The 21,907-nt window shown below is 41.4% G+C and overlaps 1 protein-coding gene and 1 long non-coding RNA gene across 2 annotated transcripts; one reads left to right on the top strand and one right to left on the bottom strand.

Annotated features, from left to right (window-relative positions):
* Positions 1-2,646: 2,646 nt before the first annotated feature.
* Positions 2,647-16,816, bottom strand: ETNPPL (ethanolamine-phosphate phospho-lyase). Its single transcript, XM_021525484.4, has 13 exons — positions 16,653-16,816; positions 14,699-14,817; positions 14,377-14,536; positions 13,465-13,539; positions 11,929-12,022; positions 10,773-10,889; positions 8,996-9,078; positions 8,258-8,483; positions 7,199-7,353; positions 6,373-6,462; positions 6,031-6,161; positions 5,069-5,136; positions 2,647-4,232 (listed from the first exon to the last, which is right to left on the bottom strand). Exons 1-13 carry the CDS (start codon positions 16,706-16,708, stop codon positions 4,101-4,103), a joined length of 1,506 nt encoding a protein of 501 aa, XP_021381159.3. The 5' UTR covers positions 16,709-16,816; the 3' UTR covers positions 2,647-4,100.
* Positions 16,817-16,844: 28 nt separating this feature from the next.
* Positions 16,845-20,278, top strand: LOC110468001 (uncharacterized). Its single transcript, XR_002464966.4, has 3 exons — positions 16,845-16,963; positions 19,198-19,582; positions 20,156-20,278. It is a non-coding gene; the product is annotated as an uncharacterized LOC110468001 (long non-coding RNA).
* Positions 20,279-21,907: the final 1,629 nt, after the last annotated feature.

The raw sequence follows: 21,907 nt of genomic DNA, 5'->3' as shown, positions 1-21,907 counted from the left end.
AGCTTGGCTGGCAGCAGCACAGGCCAGGTCCAGGTTGAAAAGAGACGCTACTAGAACACCTGCTCAAGTCATCACTGAGAAACCTGGAAAATTAAACCACCCTTTCTGCTGCTATGAGCTAATTTGCCCTACTTGCAAGTATAAGTCACCTGGTTTTTCAACGTTATTTTATTAAATGGAGACAAAGCCCATAGTGGCAGGTCAAAGATACAGCTACAACAGGCTTCAATGTGTATATCCAGTACATACCTGTGCATCCCAGTGCCTTATTTGGTCTTCTCCAATATATTACCAATTGCCTCTTCTTTGACACATTCTGTTTTTTTCAGCTCTTAGCTTAGAGTTGCTGCAGCACTGGGGACTAACTCTCTAAGAAATACCTGTACAAATTCATTTTCCAAGAGCACCCACTTAGTTATATTTTTATGATGGGTGTTTATGACTCTTTTTAGGTGTGATTTTTTGCATGTTGATGCTGAAATTGTTGCACCAGTTAGACATTTAACTCAAATTTTACCATACTAAAAATTACTTTTAGTCTCTGCTTTACTTTTTTTTTAACAAAAATGCCTTGTCCATGTCAACGACACATGTAAAATAAGTTTTTCAGGCTTGTCCCTTAGTCCTCTTCATTTACCTCCCTTATTTTATAAGCCATAATCAGAACTTGCTGCTTCTGGTTGTGTGTGGGGGGACTTTTCTGGACTTTGCTGTGTTGGGACTCTCTGTTATTTCCCATCCACCAAACTTAACAGTTGTGAAGATTATAACTGTATTATCTGAGAAGAGGCTGTTGTATGTCTAAAAACCATTCATTTAAAAATCAACAGACAAAATATAATACCCCTGAATAATTCTTCTATTCAGTGTAGTCCCATTGCGATGTTTTACTGAGGTAAGGCTGAGGCTTCTCTCCCCAGATGAGACCCTGTTTCCCTGGCAGTTATGCAGTGTCATGCTGCCATGGCAACTTTGGATGCTGATTCTTCTCTCCAGAGCAGTGTTGTCTAAGGCACAGCTTCCTGACTCCAGAGTCTCAGTCCTGCTTTCTTTTATGCAGCAAAACTGGCAGTGGATTCAAACACTCAGCATCACGTTTTCATTGGTAGTTGCAGCAAGTACTGTCCTTCCTTGTTGCCTTGTTCTAACTGGTCTGTTTGTTGAAATGTATAAATGTGTAATATAAAAGTGATGAAAAAAGTAGTAAACTATGAGAATTCAATAAAATTATATTGATTTGGATTCCTGTAGGATGATGAGCTAGAGTGAAGATACAAGTAACTAACTCCAGTATGTTGCCCACTTGGGATGGATTCCTGCCTTCCCTCACTCCAGTGACTCTTACTCCTGCACAAGCCTGTTCCTTAGCCCTCCAGAAAACTTGGGGGGAAAATGAGTGGTCTTATATTTATTCTGCAAGGTTAGTGAGTGGAACTGGCTTATGGAATTGTCTGATGATTGGAAGGGCTAGGGTGAAGGTTGAAATACATGGCTAAAACCAGGATTTACACAGCCAGGACAGGAGAGGTAGAAAGACAAAAAAGGGAGATGGAATTGGAAAGAAGGGAAAAAATCTTTGCCTGTTTAGTAGTGGGAATATATTTGACCAGTTCAGCTGACTGGAACTGTGGTACTTGTATTTAACCTTAATTATTTCTGCTTGCACTCTCATCCTTTAGTTAGGCTCTTCTAATGATAAGGCCTTCATAGCAGGGAATGTGCATAGTCACGTGGGTGAACTCTGAGATCCTGTGGGAGCACTGATGCAGTAACCCTGGTAGGTCCAGCTCAAATCTTGGTAGCTGTTGGGTTGTTTCCTCCATTTAATGATTGTGTCTCTTTTTAGTGTGCATCATAGGAGTGATATCCTCTCTTGTTTAAAGAAAATAAACACTTAGTTTTTCTAGGTAACCTGCACTTTGCAAAATGGGCAGATCCAACAGGTAGAGAGCTTCCTGACTCATAAAACAGAAGCTGGGTGAAAAGCACAAGGGGATTGGAGCAATGGATGTTCCAAATATTTTGAGCATGCACAGAACCAAGGCACAAGTACAGGAAGAAGCAGAGAGACACAGGCATTCCGTGTTTTTGAGGTTGCAATCTTCAAACTACTCCACCTTAGATTTAGGCTAATCAGATTTTTTAAGTCTAGTTCTTTGACATACTTTTGAAAATTAAACATTAATGACCTGCCACAACAGCTGGTGTCATAGTACAGACTGGTACTGGGCTCTGTGCCTTTGGGCTTAAGCCTTCTAATAAATCACAGAAGTATTTGCTTGCTTGTTGCTGCACACAGTGGATGAGGTGAAATATAAGTAGAGGCACTCCATACAGGGAATGACTTAAACTGTGCCTTTAGACATACCAAGTTCACTTAGTTCTTTGTGTAGTTTCATTTTGGAAAAGACCTGTCCTTCCTGGTGCAGAGTTAGCAGGGAATGAACTGTGGCAGCTGAGGCAACATTTGGCTTGAAGAGTAATAGCTGCCAACAGCTGAGTGCCTTGGGGTAACACAGCCTTGTCAGTTCTGCCTTGGCATGGGGACAGCCTTCAGCTAAAAGTTACTTCCCTCAGCAAATAGGTGTTACTGCAGAATAAAATTAAAACAAACAAATTAACAAAAAACCTTCTTTGTGTAGGACATCATAGTTACAAAGAAGAGATTTATTTTTATGGAAGAATTATTCAAGGATCATGAAACAGAAAACAAGCCAGCTTGAGGATGTTGGAAAGCATTGCACCAAAAACATCAATATAAATGTAGCAATTTGTGGAAAACATGAAATTAGATAAAGTGCTCAATTTTCAGTCATATCAGTAGGATAATTAGCAGCAATTAGGAAACAGCAGAATTTAGGGTATTAAAATCGAAGAGGAAATAAATACACTTTGTAATTTTTTTTGAAGTACAAACTATTTGGAAAGTCCTCAGTGTCCTCCATAGCATGGAGCTGTGCACGTATTAAGAAAGAAAAGAAGGGCTTGTGTGCTGTCACTGAAATTTAACACTGACAATGAGGAAAGTCAGCCAGAAGTATCTGCAGCACAGATAGGCACTGCTTGCATGCATGGTTTATACAGTGGTCCTCTCCTTTTAGTAACCTATCCAGTGTTATCATTTATGTGTCAAGATCCCATGGAACTGGTATACAACTCTTCATCACCACTGACAAAAAGTACCAGCACTACTTTAACAGGATCAGGCAGTAATTCCCATGACTCTCAAAACAACTAAAATCCACGGGAATGCAAGCTGGGCTGGTCCTGGGAACCTCATTTTTAGTCACCTTCAGGTTAAATTCAGTCAGTCAGTGTGTCTGAAATTATATATACTTTACTTGTGTATTTTATAGACTGATAGGATTCAATCTACAAACTTTAGGGGAAAAGTTTTTAAATCTTACTCTATATAAATATTTATAAAAGTTGCTTTATTAATAGAAAATTAGACTCTTTATTTTCCTTGAATTTATAGTGAGAGTGCCCTGCATAGACATTGTGTCTCTAACATAGAGTTGTAGACACTTAGTAGAGCATTGCTACACATTAGCAAAGCTAATCCAATTTACATAATCTGGGAATATGGTCCATAGGACCTAAGTTACACTAGAAGATAATAATAATTTCTTTCTCAAGCATTGTTTAGAGAATGCAGCCATTAAAACATGGGAAGTAATTAACATCTCAATATTACATATTGAAATTTAAAATATTGCAAAAATAGCATGTTAAGCATATATTTTAAAACTTAATAGGATTGGCATTTGTTTTATGGCAGTTAAGCAAATCAGATTTTGCATAATATGGACAAATCTGCAGTTTTCACCAAGTTTGTGTACTTATGTCACACCTGCCATCAGCACCAAGGTATTTTTGTATCACTTCTCCATTCTGTCACATCTAGATTTCAAGCCACATGGCACAGTTCTCATATATCTGAAAAGGTATTTTAAACCTACTGAAGCTAACAGGAATTCAGCCAGTTTATGAAAGGCATGACTAGGCTTCAAACATATCCTAGGACTCAGACTATTGCACTCTTCATCTCAAAAGCAAGACGGACACAAACTCAAACTGAATGAAGAAACTGTCCCTCCTCATGTTCTTATTCTTTTACTTGGCACTGAGCGTTTTTTCGAATAAATCCCATTTTCTTGTCGGCAGGCAGCTCCATTCATGTGGCCGATGCTTTCACTTGCACCTTCTGGTTGAGAGCCCTCTTCAGTTGTCTGAAACAGAAAGGAGACGTCAGTGGAGGCACATGCATGTCTTCCATCAGGCAGCCACTGGGCCTGTCTCCCATTAGGTAACTCTGCCTGGCTCTCTATTATTGCCACAATTCTTAGTTCTGAAAGAAATGGAACTGATTGTGTACAAATGTCTGTAACAGTAGGCTTGCACTGAAAACCTAATAAAATCTAGATATATAGCAAATAACTCATCAGGCTAATTTTTACACCCCATGGCAGCTGAGCTATTGCATTCCCACCCCCACAAGTGGAAAACCCACCAAGGGACAGTTCAGCAAGCTTTCCTGTAGAGAGGATGACATGTTTTTAAGGGTGTGAAAAATCATATGCGATTTATCCAGAGCTGAGGCTGCAACCTAAGGAGTCCTAATTTGGATGTTTGTCAGCCATTCATACTGAAAGAGTTATGGTGGAAACAAAATCCTTGGAACTATCTGAAAACCTGGACACCTTCCAGGCTGCAGGCTTGCTTAGAAAGTCAAATATCTTTCAGTAGCATGTAATACCAAGAACCAAGAGTTGCTGACTGCTGTGCTCATGACTTTGTGTAGCCCAAAGTCTGGTTGGTCTTGTTTGCACACAAGCAGATAAGGCAGGTGGCTTGTCTATAACATGTTGTTGGTCTGGATAACTCAGCTCTTTTTAGATTTACCCCAGTGAGACAGGGTTTCTAGTAGTGAGTAACTTTCTAAGCTCAGTTTCAAGGCACAGAGCCACTCATGCTACCAAAAATGAAGGCATGCTCTACCAAAGTAATTTATACTTGCTGTGCCAAACACCTATCTGAAAAAAGAATTTTAAAAATTAAAACATACTTTTCTTTTACACTGCACATTTGTAGATGCATTATTTTCTGTCTTCATTCCAGTGGCCTCTTCCAGTTCTGAAAAAAAAGAGTAATAAAATAACTAAATTAAAAAGAAGCATGGGGGAAGTAAGCATACCATTAATTTAGTAGCTGCCTGAAGTAAAAAAAAAAAAAAACAACAAAAAACCAGCTATTTCTCTGGGCATTTATCACACAGAAGAATAACTGAAGAGAGATGAATACTTCCTAAAACATTTTTTGAGGCAATGTGATTAATCTATCAGGACTGTCTATCTTGGGGGTATTTAGAGAAAAGAATAAAATTAGCAATGTGACTGTAGCACAGGTATCAGAGAAACCTTTTGGAGTGGAATTCTGCCTTTGCCCAGCAGGTTAATGGAATACTAACTTCAGCTGTTATATTCTTGGAAGATGGGAGCATTTAATGTGTAACAGGCTCCAAGAGCCTTTATGATAACAGTATAACTGATGTTATTTTCTCCTGGATTGGTCCTCAGGTAAAAAAAAATGGAGCCCAAAAAGTTTCAGGCTAAATTTGAGTGAGACAATCACATTCCAGTACTCTAGCTGAAAAACAAATAAAAAGAAAAAAATAAAAGGTAGAGCACATTATGGGAAATTACACCAATGTATCTGCAGTGTCTTTCAGGCCTGTGCTGAATTGATATATTCACTCCTTAACAAACAGCACATGTGACCAGAAATGAGTAATAACATTAAGTCTGTAAGAGAATGGCTCAAGAGCAGAATTTTGTCTAAAAGTTTGGATGAGGTACATATGGGGCTTTGTATTTATTGATAATAATTGTCATTAAGAACATCAGTTTGATGAATGGTAAAAAATGCAGTTGATTACTTTCCCTTGCATCTAATGGCCTAGGCTATGATGGTGTTTTATTGGGAAATGAACAAAGAAGAGCATTCCTTTGAGTCCTAGAGCACACATACCTGTAAGAAGTGCATCAAGTGTCTCCACTGTGTGTTGTGCATCTTCCTTTGTGAAACACATTGGTGGTTTAAATTTTAAAATATTTCTGTAGGGTCCATCTGCACTAAGAAGGATTTGATGCTCTTTGAGTCTGTGGGAAAAAGTAAACATCTGTATTAGACATAGGTATAAAACTATGTCGTGTCCTGTCACTTCCTTCAAGCTGAGACAGATTTTGAAAGTTTTCCTTTTTTAGGACTATGTCACCAAAAATTACACAAACTGAAAACAAAATTAATGACTAACTGCTGGAAAATATTAGGAGGGTTTGATCACTGCACAAGTCTTTAAGAACTCCTTACTTGTAAATAAGATGAAGGGCTTCAGCCGTGGCTGGTGTTCGCTTCTCCTTATCTTTCACCAGATCCACTCCAACAAACAATCCAACACCCCTGGAGTAGAAAAGAGAAGTACAGACAAGTGAAATCTAAACCTTCTTTTGCAAATGCAATACCTGTTTCTAACAACTGTAATTCTCTTCCTGAAGCGCAAATGTGGGAACGAGAATGAGAGAGGAGACTTTGTCTTTGGTCGCCTTTTGGCAACTTCACACAGTCAAATGGGATAAGAGGTATTTCTGGATAAATAAACTTACCTGGCTCATTAAAGCTACATGGCCAGATAAGAATGACAGGATAATTTCTTTCATGCTTATCCTGAAAATCTCAAGCCAGGGAGAAAAATAATGAAAAAAAAAAAGTACAAAACCCTGTGACCCAACCCCTGCCCCCCAAAAAAGCTGAATGCAATGGTACCAATGGTATATTACCAATGGTAATAATATAAGATGAGGAAAATCCATAGTAACATCTCACAAGGAAATCCCAGAGATTTTAACAAGGTCTGCATGATTACAATGGTGTGCTGACATCTTGGTTATTGCACATGGATGGCTCTTTCTCCTACTCTCCCAGAACATTTTTAGTGGCTATGCTTGTATGTAATTAAGCAGACAGATGGACAACTTAAAAAAAATATATATTCCCTTACAATACCAGTTTTGGGCAGTCCATTTTAAAAGAGAGGTGTAGCAAAATCGTGGCATGTTTCTGTGTTCCACTCACACCAAGTTTGTCACTTTTTCTAGCACAGTTACTTTCTTCTCTGACATTGCTGTGATGCACCCACCTGATATCTCCCACTAAGGGATGTTTCTCCTTTTGCTCAGCTAGCAGCTCCAGGAGATAATTTCCTACACGTGTGGCATTCCCTTGGAGGTCTTCTTTCTCTATTACATCAAGCACAGCCAAGCCAATGGCACAAGACACTGGATTGCCTCCAAACTGATAGCAAAGACAAAACAAAACATGGCATCAAAATCAAAACCTATCAAAACAAAACATTCATCAGTGGCTATCCATGTTGTTTTCACTTTCCCTCTCCTGCTTGGCATGTCATGAGGGAAGTTTGAAAAAGTGGAGATTTTGTGCATTTAGGCTGTGGAATTCCATACCCTACATTTGGACAAGGGAAGGGCTCCCTCTTCCTCTGCTCCAGGTTAAAGTAATCTGAAGATCTCAGGACTAAAGAATTCAGCTGATTGCATGTGCAGGCAAAATGCTCCTGGGAAGAGCAGTGGGTGATAGATTTGATATATTTTGATCCAGAGTGTATAAACTCCATTTAAAACAGGCATATTCATGGTAGCTGGGAAGAAGGCTGAGTCACAGGAGCAGAAAGCAGGCTCAGTAAACAAGAAGACTGAACCTCTGTGGCATGCACGCAGATGAATTATTTTCTGGTAAAGGGTCACTGTTTTGTTAGGTGTCAGTTGCAGAGCAAGGTCTGCCAGGTAATGAGCTCCACCAACACAGAACCTATCCTAGAAAATGTAATTTTACATAATCAATATTTAAGAGTGGGGAGAGGAAAAGAGACATAAGGAAAATATTATCTGCATGGATGTGAGCTGAGGTGCATGACTGCCAGAGAGCTTGGTCATGCTGCTGATCTTGCTGCTGGTCATGCTGATAGTGGTGGTCTATATGGTGATATTACACTTGATACAGAGTGTATTTCAAAGCCTCTCCACTTGCTTTTAGATACTGGACTGTGGTTAACTCAAGCTGTTAGTAATGTGATGCAGTGATTGCTGCAGATGTTATCTAGATCACCTGGAGAACTTCTAACTGTTAAATGCAGACCAAAAGAAAAATAAAAAAGGCAAAGATTCACCTATGAACTTACTGTATTGAAATACTCCAGTCCAGAAGCACCAAAAGCTTCAGCAATTTCCCTTGTTGTGACCACACAAGACATAGGGTGTCCATTGCCAATGGGCTTTCCCATGGTGACAATGTCAGGCACAAAGTCTTCACCTTGCAGCTGGAATGCCCAAAAATGCTTCCCAACTCTGCCAAAGCCAACCTGGACCTCATCAGCTATGAACACTCCACCTGCTGCACGCACATACCTGAAAAGAATCACAATACCTTGAAAGTCTAGTGCTGCAGAATACGGGTAGGCAATCAAGGACAAGGCAGTCTGCATCACAGAAATTCTGCAGTGTGAGACCAAGTTAGGAAAAAAAAAAGAAAGAATACAGTTACAGCTATTTTATAGCCATGAAATTTTTAGTATGCTACGTGTTAAGAAAATAAATTGACATTTTAATGTCAGATAGGAGTACTGTAATGGTACCATAGGATTGTAGCTGGTTTAACTTCATATTCCATCAAATTTATGGCTGAAGATTAAAGATAGGAAAAGAATTACAATTATCTAGCTAAAAATTAGCTGATATTCCATTACAATATTGAACTGAAATCATACTCTTCAATAAGCAGAAATGAACCACAGATAGCCAAGAACATAAAAGGTTAATAGCTGAATTGATTAGGTAAGTCTATAGTCTATAAGTCTATAGCAAAAAGCTATTTCTTTGTTTAATTTTCCCGTTATGCCCCTGTGAAGTGCTGTACGTACTCTGCCACTTTCTGGAAATAGCCCACGGGTGGAATTACTTGGCCTCCACAGCTCTGCATGGATTCAGCTATGAAGGCAGCAATCTACAAGAGACAAACTCATGTAAGAGCTGTGTTCATCTACTTGGCCTTGGCAGAGACATCTAACAGTCTAGAAATAAATGTTTAAATGTGGGCCTTAATTTAATCACGCAGTGGGCTGGACAACTGAGAGCTCTTGAAAACAGATATGGCTAAAGGATTTATTAATTTTGTAATCAGAGTGCCCAAATTTGCAGTAGCCAGGGCCACCTTTGCAGCCTGATGGGAATGCAAGAGCGTCCATTAAGCCCTTGTATTGAACTGGATGGTGCTTTCTGGTGTCACTGGGTGTTGAATTAGGCTCTTCTAGGAGCTACATAAATTTATTTAAAGGTGCCAGATTACAGGAGGCACACAACAGTGTGTACCATCTTCCCTAAGAGATTAATAAAGCTTGCAGGTATATGTGGGTTTTTGTTTAATCCTGAATACCAGGTAGAGGTGGGTGGAAGCTGACCTGTAAGATGACCTGTGGCTAGCCTTTGGGCACCCCTGCCTAATGCATGTAACTACACAAATAACATGTCAGCACGAGGCACTTGACAAAAGAAGAGGAAAAATTCTACAGATGAAATAATTCCAGTTGCTAGGAATGAAAAAGAAAGTTATTTCAAATCAGGAAGGATGAGAACAGCAGATCAGACATACTGGAACATCAAAATTCCTTTTTGTCAACAGCAGAAGTCTATGCAGCAGAGATACAGTATTACCCCAAGGTCTCGGCATAAGTCTGCTAGTTAAGGGATTGCATCCCCACACCACTTGTGAACCCCTCCCTGAGCATCAAGAGGTCTCTGTGCTGGTGCAGTCTTCCTGGAAACAAGGCCGAGCAGTAAAGGACCGCACACTACATGTGAGTATACGGCCAAAGAGTACGAAGCTTCCCACAGCATGTGAGGCTTAGCCTTTAGCACAACTTGTCCTGCCACAGGTCTATGTCACCAAAACCTAAGAAATGTGCAAAAGAAAGGAAACAAAGGAAGAAAAAACAAAACTATCCGTTAGTAGAGAATAAAAAAAAAGTTGATGAAGAAACTAAAAGAGAGGTGATGTAAGTCCATTGGACTAGAAGGGAACATGTTCCAGTCTCCACTGAAGTCTTCTGGGACTTCAGTGGATTTTGGATCAAGCCCTACAAGTCTGAACACGCTAATGCCATCATACAAAAGATTAACACACATTTTAGGCACACCTGTTCAGAAACTGTTTTTATCAAGGTCATAGTGTGTATGAATGGAAGTTTCACCTTTTTATATGACTTTTCAAAGTTATCTTAACCAAACAGGCTCAGAAATGTACTACTGAGATTTTATCTAATAGATTTTCTCTATGTCCTGGATTTTTTTTATATTCTTTGCTAGAATTTGTGATGTAGTTTCTCAGCTGACCTCAAACCTTTCCCTACAATATTAAAAATCTACTGATTCAGTGCATCAAATACGAAATTTAACAGCTTTGAATTGTATTTGCTTATATACAGCTGTATTATTGATCCTTTCATTGATGCCTAGAAAAATTATCATGAGAGCATCAGATAGAAAAATGGCCCATTTTGAACAGAACCCATCATAGAAAAATGAAGGGAGAGGGAGGCACGTGAAATTGGTAAAGAAACAAGTCCTCATCTGCCTGTTACACACCCCCATACCATAATAAATAGATGAAACCTCAGCATTTCTAGAGCACAAAACACACACCTTGCGTCCATTCTTCTGTGTTTCTTCAATAATCTTTTTCACCTCTTCAGCATAAGCACTTGCTGGATCTGGGTGGTCTTCCCTGTATTTCCCTCTGTAGATATCTGGAGAAGGAGCCTGAAAAGGCCAGTTCATTTATTTGTTTTTATGAAGGCAATACATCTGTGAAACTTTTACTTTATTTTCCATTGTTCCACTTTATTGGTTTTTCACACAAATAGGTAATAAGAGTTAGTACAGCCTGAATATTTACTTTGAATTTCAAAAATGCTTAATGGAGCTTAAACTCAATCTGGGCCTGTCATGAGTTCAATATTACTGAACGCAGCTGTTGTAAGAACCATCATCTACCTCATCCACCTTTCAAGACTGTCCTTCCTCTCCCTCAAGACACAATAATGAGTACCCATCCACCACCTTTTTTCATATTCTCACAGAAGATCCTTTTCTGCAACTGGATAGTAGGGTTTTCCAGTCTGTGACTTCCCTTCTGGCATTTTAGTCATGGTACAAATCTTTGTGATATTCAAGCCTCTACAAATGGTGTTAGGAAAGGCTCAGTAACTAAGAGAAAGGAGGTGGTACAAAAAGGTGGATACTACTTTGGCAGTGTGGTTAACACAAGAAGGTCTAGACAGGAAAGGCATGCTTAGGTGTCTATTTCTGGACTGAGAAAAATTTTTGTCTTTTTAAGATACAAAAGTATTATGTGAAAAATAACACTCCCTTAGACACTCATGAGTCCTATACCCAAATCTGTATAAACTTGTGCAATCTGCCTTTCCAGTTTTTGGAACTAGACTCAAAAGTCCTGCATATCTTTAACCAAACCAATGCAATGAATATTGGCTGATTTCATCAAACTGCATAACTATACAATGCAGTGACTAAGAAGACCTGTTGCACAATGAAGGAAATCAGCCCCACAGCTGAGCACCTTCTTAGAAATCCAAAAGCAAACAATTTTGCTGTATTTATTCCACTGAAATCAGCCAAGCATATGTACACTAGCATCAGAAAAACAGAATGAAAGTATATTTACACCAGAAGTGGGTAATACAATATGCTGCATAACAGGCATAAAAATGACAAAAAAAAACCAACCCAAAAAACCAAAACAAAACCACAAAAAAAACACAAAAAAAAGCATACTTACCACATGCACATACTCCTTCTTGCTGTCCTTTCCCAGCTGATTGAATTTATAGGGGCTGATGTCAATCAGAGACGTAACATGGCCATGGTAAGCACTGTGTGAGTGTTAAACAGCCAAGTCACTTTTCACCAAATGTATAGAAGAGCCAAATTTACATAATCCAGAATAGCAACCATATTTGCAACACAGCAGCACCATTTGTGAAGGGATCTTGATTTAATTTCCTTAGTCTTTCCCTCAAAGAAAATATGAAATTGCTGTTGACTTTAATTCACTAGCAAGACTGGAAACAGGATAAAATCAAGGGTCAACATGGAGACAGACCAAGATGATGTCTGATTGCACTAATTTCAAGGTGGGTGACCTAGCAGCCTTACCTAGAACTAAAAGGTGGGTCCAGCTCCTCCATTTCCAACCCATCAGCCCCACTCTGGCCAGCCCAAGCTTTGCAAACTACACCCCAATACCATTGTGAAAACTCTCAGGAGTGTGCATTGCATGGAGAAGTGAAAACCTTATGCAGCAGCAGCCCATCACTACCAGCCCTGAAGGCACTGCAGGCATGAGGGTTTGACAAAAGTCATGGTCAGGAAAAAGACATTGTTTGAATATGTGTTTTATACTGCAGAGTATGCTAAAGCTGGGTACTATTGCGGCCAACTGATTTGGAAATTATGAACCAGAACCTTTTGAGCCTAAAGCATGTAGCATCTTTATTCAGGGAATAGTAAACACTTTTGTTCAGCCATAAACTTGAAGCGAGCAAACCTCAAACCAAACCAAAGATGTGTCATGATTTCTTAGTAGAACGTACTTAGGTTAGTGTGTTGCTAACAGGGATCTGACTATAGCTGAGTCAAACAAGCTTTGTGCTGCTCAGATAGAGACATGTGCCCTTGCATTTGCTCTAATCACAACCTGAGAAGAAAATCCAGCACTACAGCAACATCACCAAACCTACAGCTGCATCTAGGATAGGAAAACCCTGAAATGTGGTTGGCCACCTACCCTGTGGCTGGCAGCCCTCTCAACACCTGATTTTGCAGCCTCTTGGTTTTGTGTGCATACTTGTGTTCACTGAAGGAGAGCTGAGCATCATTGCAGCACTGATGTAGAACTACAGGATCATTCTTCTTGACCACTGAATATTTATTTGTGCAAAATTAAACATGTCCAGCAATGCATGATGAAGATAAAGCCCTTTTCCAGAGCAGCCCAGTAGCCAGACCATTCACTGCTTTTGAAACCAACATTTAAGTTTGTGGCATGAACTGCTTTAGGAGTCTGTGGGAAATGCCCTCTAAAAGGTGACTGACCTTCTGGGGTGACCGACAAGCTTATTTTTCAGAGATCTTCAAAACTTGTGTTTATCCAAATGTGAAAAAGGGATTTCCTGATCTGCTCTAATACAAAGCAACAAAGCTTTTCTTTCAGCAGGCAGTGGAGTACAAACAGCAGGGGGTTGTTGCAAAGCTACTTCTAAAGTAATGGCAGGAGCTGCTGACTGCATTCACATAAGCTACTTGGTGTACTTACTTTTCCAGGGTGATCACATCTTGGTGCCCACGGTACTGCCGAGCCAGACGTAAAGCAAGGTCATTTGCTTCAGACCTGCATGGTAACAGATACAGCAGCAAACTAGTGAAGGAGCACTTCCAATTAAAAGGGTATTCTGACAGAAAACAAGGCATGGAACTCATGGATGCAACAAATCAACACAGCAGATTACAATGCTAAGGTTGAGACTATAAGCGCCATGTAAGGGGGCAAAGATAAAACAGCCCTTTGTATAAACAGCAAACAAAGAGATGCTTTCTTTCCCTCCCCCAGTTTGCCTGTAGATATTTACCTCCCCTTGGTACACAGGAGGCCAATTTGCAGCTGAGAACACAGTGCAGCCACTAACCCTCAAAAAGCAATGCCCCATCTCCCACACTACACAACTCCTTTCTCCTCAGTGCTTGCACAATCCCAAATCCGTACTCTGGAAGAAGACCCAAGCTCCCACCCTGATCTGTCACAGTCCCTCTGCTCACAGGTTGTCTGTTTGGACATGTAAGTGATTATAGACTACCAAACTGCCTAAAGAAAACTAACTTGTTTCCAAGGTTATATATAAATTTACAGATGACATTCATCAGTCTGTACATAACATTCACCAATTTGCAGAATTAATTTCCTCTTCTTGCTTTTTCCCCCCTCACTTTTTCCTTGCATATCATTCAGCAGGCCAGTTTCATGTTTTGGCTTTCTTGCTTTGAGCCATCACTTTAAATATGATGGCTGCAAATAGGAAGAAAGTTTTGATCATTGCTGGATATATTTCTGTTGCATGTTACTAAGTCCTGCTTAATAAGATTTAGACCAAGCTGTCCTGAGTGTCTGTCACAAACAGGAGCAAAATAGTAATAACGGATACTCATATAAAAAACCACAAATCAGACCTACCCAGAGTTAACAAAATAGCAAACAGAGAGTTTCTCAGGCAGGGTGGCTGTGAGTCTCTGTGCATACTGAACAAGGTTGTCATGCAGGAAGCGGGAGTTTGTATTGAGCAGTTCCATCTGTTTTGTTGCAGCCTTTATCACATATGGATGGCTGTGGCCCACTAAAGAAGAAAATTATTAGTTATTACTAGCAAGCAGTGAATTACTGAACCACACAAGGATGTTCAGAGAAGCACTGTGAACATCACCACTTGGCAGAAATGTGTCCTGATCCTTAGTGGAAATTAAGGAATAGAAGCAGTCTTACAAGTCAAACTGCTTACCATGTGCAACATTGTTGATGCAGTCTAAGTATTTTTCCCCTTTCTCATCAAACATATATTGGCCCTGGGCACGGACTATCTTCAGAGGGTCCTTGGCATAGAAAACTTTGCAGGAAGGCCTAAAACATAATAAACATAACATCATTTTAATTTTTTCACTTTTTCTCCCTCCCTTGAGTGTTGAGGAGGTTGATTTTTTTTTGCAGCTCTGGAGACTGTTGCCTCCTTCTGGAAAAAAAGCTTGTGAGTCATTCAGGTGTTGGTCAAGCAGGGGATCTTGCTCACAGTTGAAAACCCATGCACTTCCCCAGGCACAGTGAGAACAGAAGCTGGTCTTTAATAAGGGTGTTTTCAAAGCTTGACTCTGCCTGCAATTGATTTCACAGGAGAACAGCGTCTGCACGTTGCTCCAGGTCCTTATATGTCCTGCTGTGTTCCTAGGCTGTAGGTCTGCTTGTTTACATGCCTTACAGACATCTATGGCCAAATAACTCTCTGGGACTGAAGTAAGCTCTTAAGTACTGTTTTATACTATAGCCAAAAAATCATTACGCAATGGATGACTGCAGCATATAGAGGTTACAGTCAAGAACAAAACACTAATGCCTTGCAGGCTTTATTTTCAGAGGTACTGAGCAGGTCCTAAAACCTTCACATTCTCACCCTGTCTGCTTTGGATAAAAATCTTTAAAAGAGGCATATTATAAGCACCTAAATCACTCAGACTTCCAGCAGAACTCAAGCTCCTCATAAAATTAACCAAAATACTTTTTAAACACTCTTATTTCTTGCTCCTCCCCACCCCTTGGAGAATGTGCCAGCTATGTAATTACATTGAATGATATTACTGAGCAGAAGGAAAGTCTTCTGAACATTTAGCAGTGTTTATATGAGCTTGGATAAACACAGTTGTTTCCAGGTAAGTCTGAGAGTTATTGTTGGGTATATGGAGGTTATGAACTTGTAAATGTCTTGGATAGTGAAGTAGTTTGCTTTCTTTCTCACAGCTTCCAGCGCTCTTGCATGGAACTTCTCTGACATCTTGAGCTATTTCTCTGTTATACTTTGAAAGCAATGCCCATCATTACTGGCCATTTCTTGACTGCAGTTTTTTTTTTCCTCTAACCTGTCAATTCATTCTGTGAAAGTTTTTCTTTGTTTGCCCAGCACTGCTCAATCCTGCAAGTCTTGCACAGGCAGGACTCCCTTGCTATTGATCTGCCCCCTAAAAAGCAGCTGATTTTCTCACTTTATGAGGCTATGACTTTAGGGAATCTTTTGTGAGTTATGAATCTTTAGTAAGCTTTCTCTATATGCAACATATTTAAGATGCAGTCAGTAGAATAGATCTGGTTTTCCAACCTGGACTTACTTTTCACTTGGCAACATTTACTGAAGAAATTATGAAAGCTGCACATCCTGTAGGAACTAACATTGCCATACAGAGAAATCAGATACGTGCACAGCCAGGGCTACTGCTCAGGTCACAGCCTCTGGCAGCCCTCCTGCATGTCCCTCAGTTAAACTCAGCTTAAGGAATAGCAACAGGTTCATTCAGCGGACACGGCTGTTTTGCAGGTGCGTGCGCAAAAAAATCCCAGCCCTGAGCAGTCTCATTTTAGACATACACCTGGGTACCACATTCTGGCCGCCTGCTTTGATCTGTTGGAAAAGTCAATGATGCGTTTGACGGGCAGTGTTCTAAGGACGGCATCCCTCCGCCCGCCTAGGGAATTCCAGGTGGCCCCGAGACCTGGCAGTCCAGGGGGATGACAGCTCCCGTATGTGTCCTTGTCCCCCTCCCCGCAGGGTCCCGCCGCGGGGCCGGAGGGGCTGCCCGGCGCTGGCAGCCCCCGGGCAGGTCCGGACGGGCGCTGTCACCAGATACAGACCTTCCTCCTCCTCCTCTTCCTCATCCCCTCTGCCCCGCTCCCGGCCCCGCCGCCGCCCCTACCCGATGTGCTTCCTCCGAAGGGCGAGGGTCTCCGCCTTGCTATAGAGCTCCTCCATCCCGCCGGCAGACAGGCACGGCACGGCACGGCACGGCACCGGAGAACACCGTCCGCCCGAGCCGCCGGAGGGTTCCCCGCCTCTTATCCCGGCGCCGGCCCCGGCCAAACCCCTCCTCCCCGCCTCCCTCCCTCCCGCCTTCTCCGGCGGGACGGGACAGGACGGGACGTCCCGTCCCGACCGCTCCCCGTTCCCCTGGGGTTTCCTTTCGGGGGCACTCGTGTTTCCTGCCGAGCTGAGGCGGGCCAGCCGCGGGTGAGTCCTGTGCCTTGGAGTTGTGTTGGTTTTTTGTTTTTCCCTAGGGCTGCGGACCAGCACAAATTCGCCAAACAACCGACTTGGTGTGTGGGGGTGCTCCCACGCGCGATCCTGCCATTCCTGCCAGTCGTCTGTCATCCTGGTGGCCACACTGCCACTGCCACAAACATCTGGGAGGGGGGTGAGGAACACAAAGAGGATAATTTAATCAAAATCAGGGTCATTATTCAATGTCCCTCTCTGCCTCTTATGTCCCAAAATCTACTTGTAAGAGTAGGCTGAGATATATATCTGTATACGTCTATCAGAGCCAGTATCATTATTTCCTCATTTCTTATAAAGAAATCAGATTTATGGTTTGCCAGGTTTTGTATATGTATGTAGAAAAGAGCCGTGGTGCTCAAATACATTGGTTCACTCTTAAGTCTAGGCAATATCTAAATATACCCAGTCCTTGATCACTTTGTGATCACACAGACTCAAAAAGAAGTGACTTACTCAAATGTGGCATTTCTTCATGGTTACACTTAATAACCATCTCGCTGGACAGCAAAGTCCACAAGAAAAAGAGGGGAGAATAAGACGGGGGAAGGAGGACAGAATTCCTGTCAAGAGGCATCACATTTCAAAACAGCGAAGCTGCCGGTGGAGCACCTCGGGTTTACCTTCTCCCTGCCAAGCACGCACCGTCTCTTCAGGAGGCTGCATGAGCAGACAGCACGAACACTCGCCCACGGCCCCACTACTCCATCTGTAGCTCATCTATGCCACCTGCAGCACTATGTTTGGAAGAGTTTTCAGAGAGCATATGTAAAGCCACACAATTTCCTGTGCTGATGATACTTCCTTTTTCTTGATCAGTATCCAGCCAGTCATCCCAAATTTGGCATATTGAAGAAACACACTTCCTTTTTCTTTTTTTTTATATTTCTGCCAACAAGCCACCTTTCTGCTTCTCTATACAGCACTTCTTTCCATCCAGTCATTTACTTGAGCTTTCTCAGTGTTAAATTTGGTTTGACATTCTATACTCCTGCTCCATTGGAAACCTTGCCTCACCAGCCAACAGCAGTAGAAGTCATAGCAGCTCTATCTCTACATCCCAGCAAGAGACGGCTGCTGCCTGTCTTCAGTGCCTTGTCCAGGCAGAAAGACGTAAAAAGATAGGAATTGCCAAAAGTATCAGCTAGGGCAGTATTGTACAGGCAATGATGAAATTCATTGACGGGTCCTCAAAAAGAGAACAGGCATTTAGATCTGCTAACATCCAAACAGAGCCAAGGCTAGAGTCTGTCAGGAATGCTCTCTGCAATATTTTTCTTTGCTGCCTGCATCTCTGAAAATTGAGCAATGACATTTAGCATAGGGTAGATGCAGTTCAAGTTCTACTACACCTTACAAACTGATTTAGCAGCAATCCCCGTGTACCAGCAACGTACAGAAGTGCTGGGGCCAGGCAGCATCCAAGTCTGAGAGTCCCAAGGCATTTCAGGAGAAATGGTTTTCCCACACCGGGCTGGTGCCTGCCCTCTGTCGGTGTCGAGCACAGCTTTGTCCCTTCCTCCAGGGCTGCTGCCAATGCCAACACCAGAAATTCTCAGCTGTTCATGCTGATCTGGCTTGTCCTGCTTATGCAGAAACTCGGGGCCACAAACAAATTTAAGGTATATAGAAAATATCGTGTTGGTATTTCTTTAGAAGCATGCACTGACAGCCTTGTATCAGGGCTTTTGTTTCAGGTTTAGCAAAAGCAGGTTTGCTTACAGCTAGCTTAGTAACCTTGAAGCAACAGCAAACCTCACCAGGAAAGCTTGAAGTGGCAGGTGAAATAGAAAGGGAAGATTGTTTCTCTCTTCCTTTAAAGCCATGGAAAGGGTCTTAACAATCAAGGAAATATCTCTCCCTCTTGGCTCACAGTTCTTTTACACTCTTGATACTATGAGCAGGAGCAAGCCTGCCAAGTTTCATGCATGGAGTCTCCCAAGATTAGCAGAGACCCTGACCCAGACACAGGCCTTTGCAGCACCACTTGCCCTCATAAGGCTATGCAGTAAATACTGGCAGCTATCTCTGCATGATATATAGTAGGATTAAAATAGTTTCTTTTTTTTTTTCTTTTCCACAATACTCGTGTTTTAGTAAAACACCAAAAATGCAAACCAAAACATGCTGTTTACTTCATCCTGCTCTGTTTGCTTTATAAACATTTTATTTCTTCCATGATTTTATAGGCTTTGTCCTGGCATGGTACCAGAAACCAGCAGCCTGGCTTCCTGTATGAAGGATGAAAAGGAGAAAATATTTCTAACAGCTACCCAGAGTATTCACATAAGGTGCCTCTGGCTATCTATGCAACGGTGAAGAAGTTCCTCTGAAAAACAATATATTGCTGGTACATCCTGAGAAGTAAACCCATTGCAAATGGATTTGCTGTAGAAATTGTTCTGCATCGATGACCTGTTTCAGTACAGAAATTTAAAGATGTACGAACCATAGCTGCCTGCACCTTCTCAGGGACAGGCAGCTGCTTGGCATTTGCTCTGGAAGGGGAATGGACTTGCCTGTGAGTTCATGCAGTGACCTGTCTGGCAGGGCCCCGAGTCAGTTAAACACCGGGTGTGTTATCAACATTTGTTTTTATCAGCTTTATCTCAACCAGAATCAATTACCTCACAATGATTTTAATATACTAAATACAAGAGAGATCCTAAAAGCTGGAAAAAAGCTGCCAGGTACTTGTCAGCTCCAGGAAGGAGCAGCCAAAGGTGATGTCAGAAAGACCTTGTGACAGCTCCACTTAGGTGTGGGCACTTTGGAAACTCAGTCAAGCTGTAACCTGCACATAAAAAAAAAAAATCAGGATATTTCTTAGCTATTGAACATTCTGTCTTGGTGTAAGCACATGGAAAAAAACCCTGCATCCTGGTTATGTGGCAGGAGCCATGTCCACCTTTGATCTGGGAGATAAATAAAGCAGCTTGAGTACAACTATACTAGCAGACAGAGATCTCTCTGAAGAGGTTGATGGATAGTATTTTCTGAACTCTTCTGGTCATATATATATACACACACACATTTATGTTCAAGTAGACACATGAAGATATTAATATAAAGATATATATGGACATAAATGTATAGATATGTATATATGCAGCAAACCAATGTTTTTTTTTTTTTTACTACATCTAGGAGATGGGAAAGTAGAATGCCCTCCATCTGGAAATTTACAGAAGCCAACAGAAGACAAATTAGTAACCCTGGGAAGACAGAAAGACTGCCTGCAGCAACATGACTTAAATGTTTTGGCATTCCTTTGTTTTCATTTAGTATTTATTTGGGTGCAGTTGTTACTGCTTGCTGGGACATGAAATGCTTTGTCAGCTCCTTAGTTAGTTGTTTGTTATTTTTTAAAACATTTGTGTGTTATTACAGTGGAACCACAAGGTGAAGCTGTGTGAGAAGAGGACATAAGAAGCCACTTCTGTTGCATTAATTTTTATTTGGGTCAGGATTAGCAGGTTTAGTAGGTCCACAAGGCAGAGCTGCATAATAGCCTTTAAGTATTTCATTAAAGCTCCATTAAAAAAAAAAAAAAAAAAAGAGGCAGAACTGGCAGGCATTTCACATGCAGTCCTGTATGTATGCATGCTTTGACACATCACAAAATTATGAAAGAGGCATGTGAATAGGAGGCAATGCCAGAGGAAAGTCATGTCCCATGGGTGCAGTAGGATGTGAAGGCATATTGGTTACCTAAAGCATCTAAAGGTTTGGCCCTAAAGAATCTAAAGGGAGCACAGAAGTGAAAAATAACAGGGATGATGTCAAAGCATGGAATGGGAAACCCATGGGGTGTTGGCTCTGGCAGCAGCTCAGAACACACGTTTGTGCTTTGGCAGGACATCCAGAACTGCATTTCTCTATGAAAGCAGAAGAAAGGAAAAGGATGGAAGCAAGAAAAGGGCAAAATTGGCACAGCTGAAGCAAGGACATCCCCTGGGTCAGGCCTGCCCAGCTGGGGTGACAGCAGCACTTGCAGCCCTCGGGGCCACATGCTCAGCCTGGCTGAACACAGCACGTTAAGCTGGAAGTACCTCATCCTGGAAAGGGAGCAAAGGTATTTTTAGTCCCTCCAATAGTCTAAAACAGAGCTAGATAAGATTAATGGACATTTCTGGGAATTAGCAAGAGTTAATAGGAGAGGCCAAACCTCTCCACCTGCAGTGACAGCATTTTTGAGGTGATGGAAAGGGAAACAATATGGAATGTTCTATTTCTGAAATATTCTGGGATTTAGAAAATCCAAACAAATAATGTGTTCAAGAAATTACAGCTGCTTCTCAGTGATTTTTGGGGTTTTTTTCTTTTAAAATATACCATTTTGTAATAATTATTATGTTCCATCATTTCTGAACAAGCTGGATCTGTGGAAAAGAGACCCTCACATTTTCTAGCTTGCACTGTTCCTTGTGACACTGTCTGTGCACATCTTTATTTCTCAGCAATTCAGGCTTATATTTCACCTTCAGAACTACAGAAGAGGGAGACTGGTGATTTTCAGCTTTATTTCTTTAGATCCCAGGGTGCCTCTGAACTTGCCTAAGCCATAGTTTCAACTTCTGGTGAATACAAAGATCCTTGCAACTTTCCCAGAGTGAGGAAAGGCTCCAAGCTCTGCAGCAAAGCTTCTTCCTTACATAATTTGTGGATGCCCGCAGCCCATGCTGCCTGTTTAGAAAAGATAATGAAGAGACACTGCTTTGAAGGGGAAAGACACATTAAGAAAACAAAGAGGAAGGTGAGTTTTCTTACTGCACACGTGGCAGACACCCTGATTTTTGTGTGAATGTCTGACACAACTTGGTCTAGACTTCAAATTTCAAGCTGGCACAAAGCAGCATATGTTTTCAAATCCAGACAGACCAGAACAGTTTTTTGCAT

This window comes from Lonchura striata, chromosome 4, assembly GCF_050655825.1.
Source record: "Lonchura striata isolate lonStrDom1 chromosome 4, ASM5065582v1, whole genome shotgun sequence".
In the NCBI taxonomy this organism is placed as follows: Eukaryota; Metazoa; Chordata; class Aves; order Passeriformes; family Estrildidae; genus Lonchura; species Lonchura striata.
This window is presented reverse-complemented; position numbering and strand designations above follow the sequence as displayed.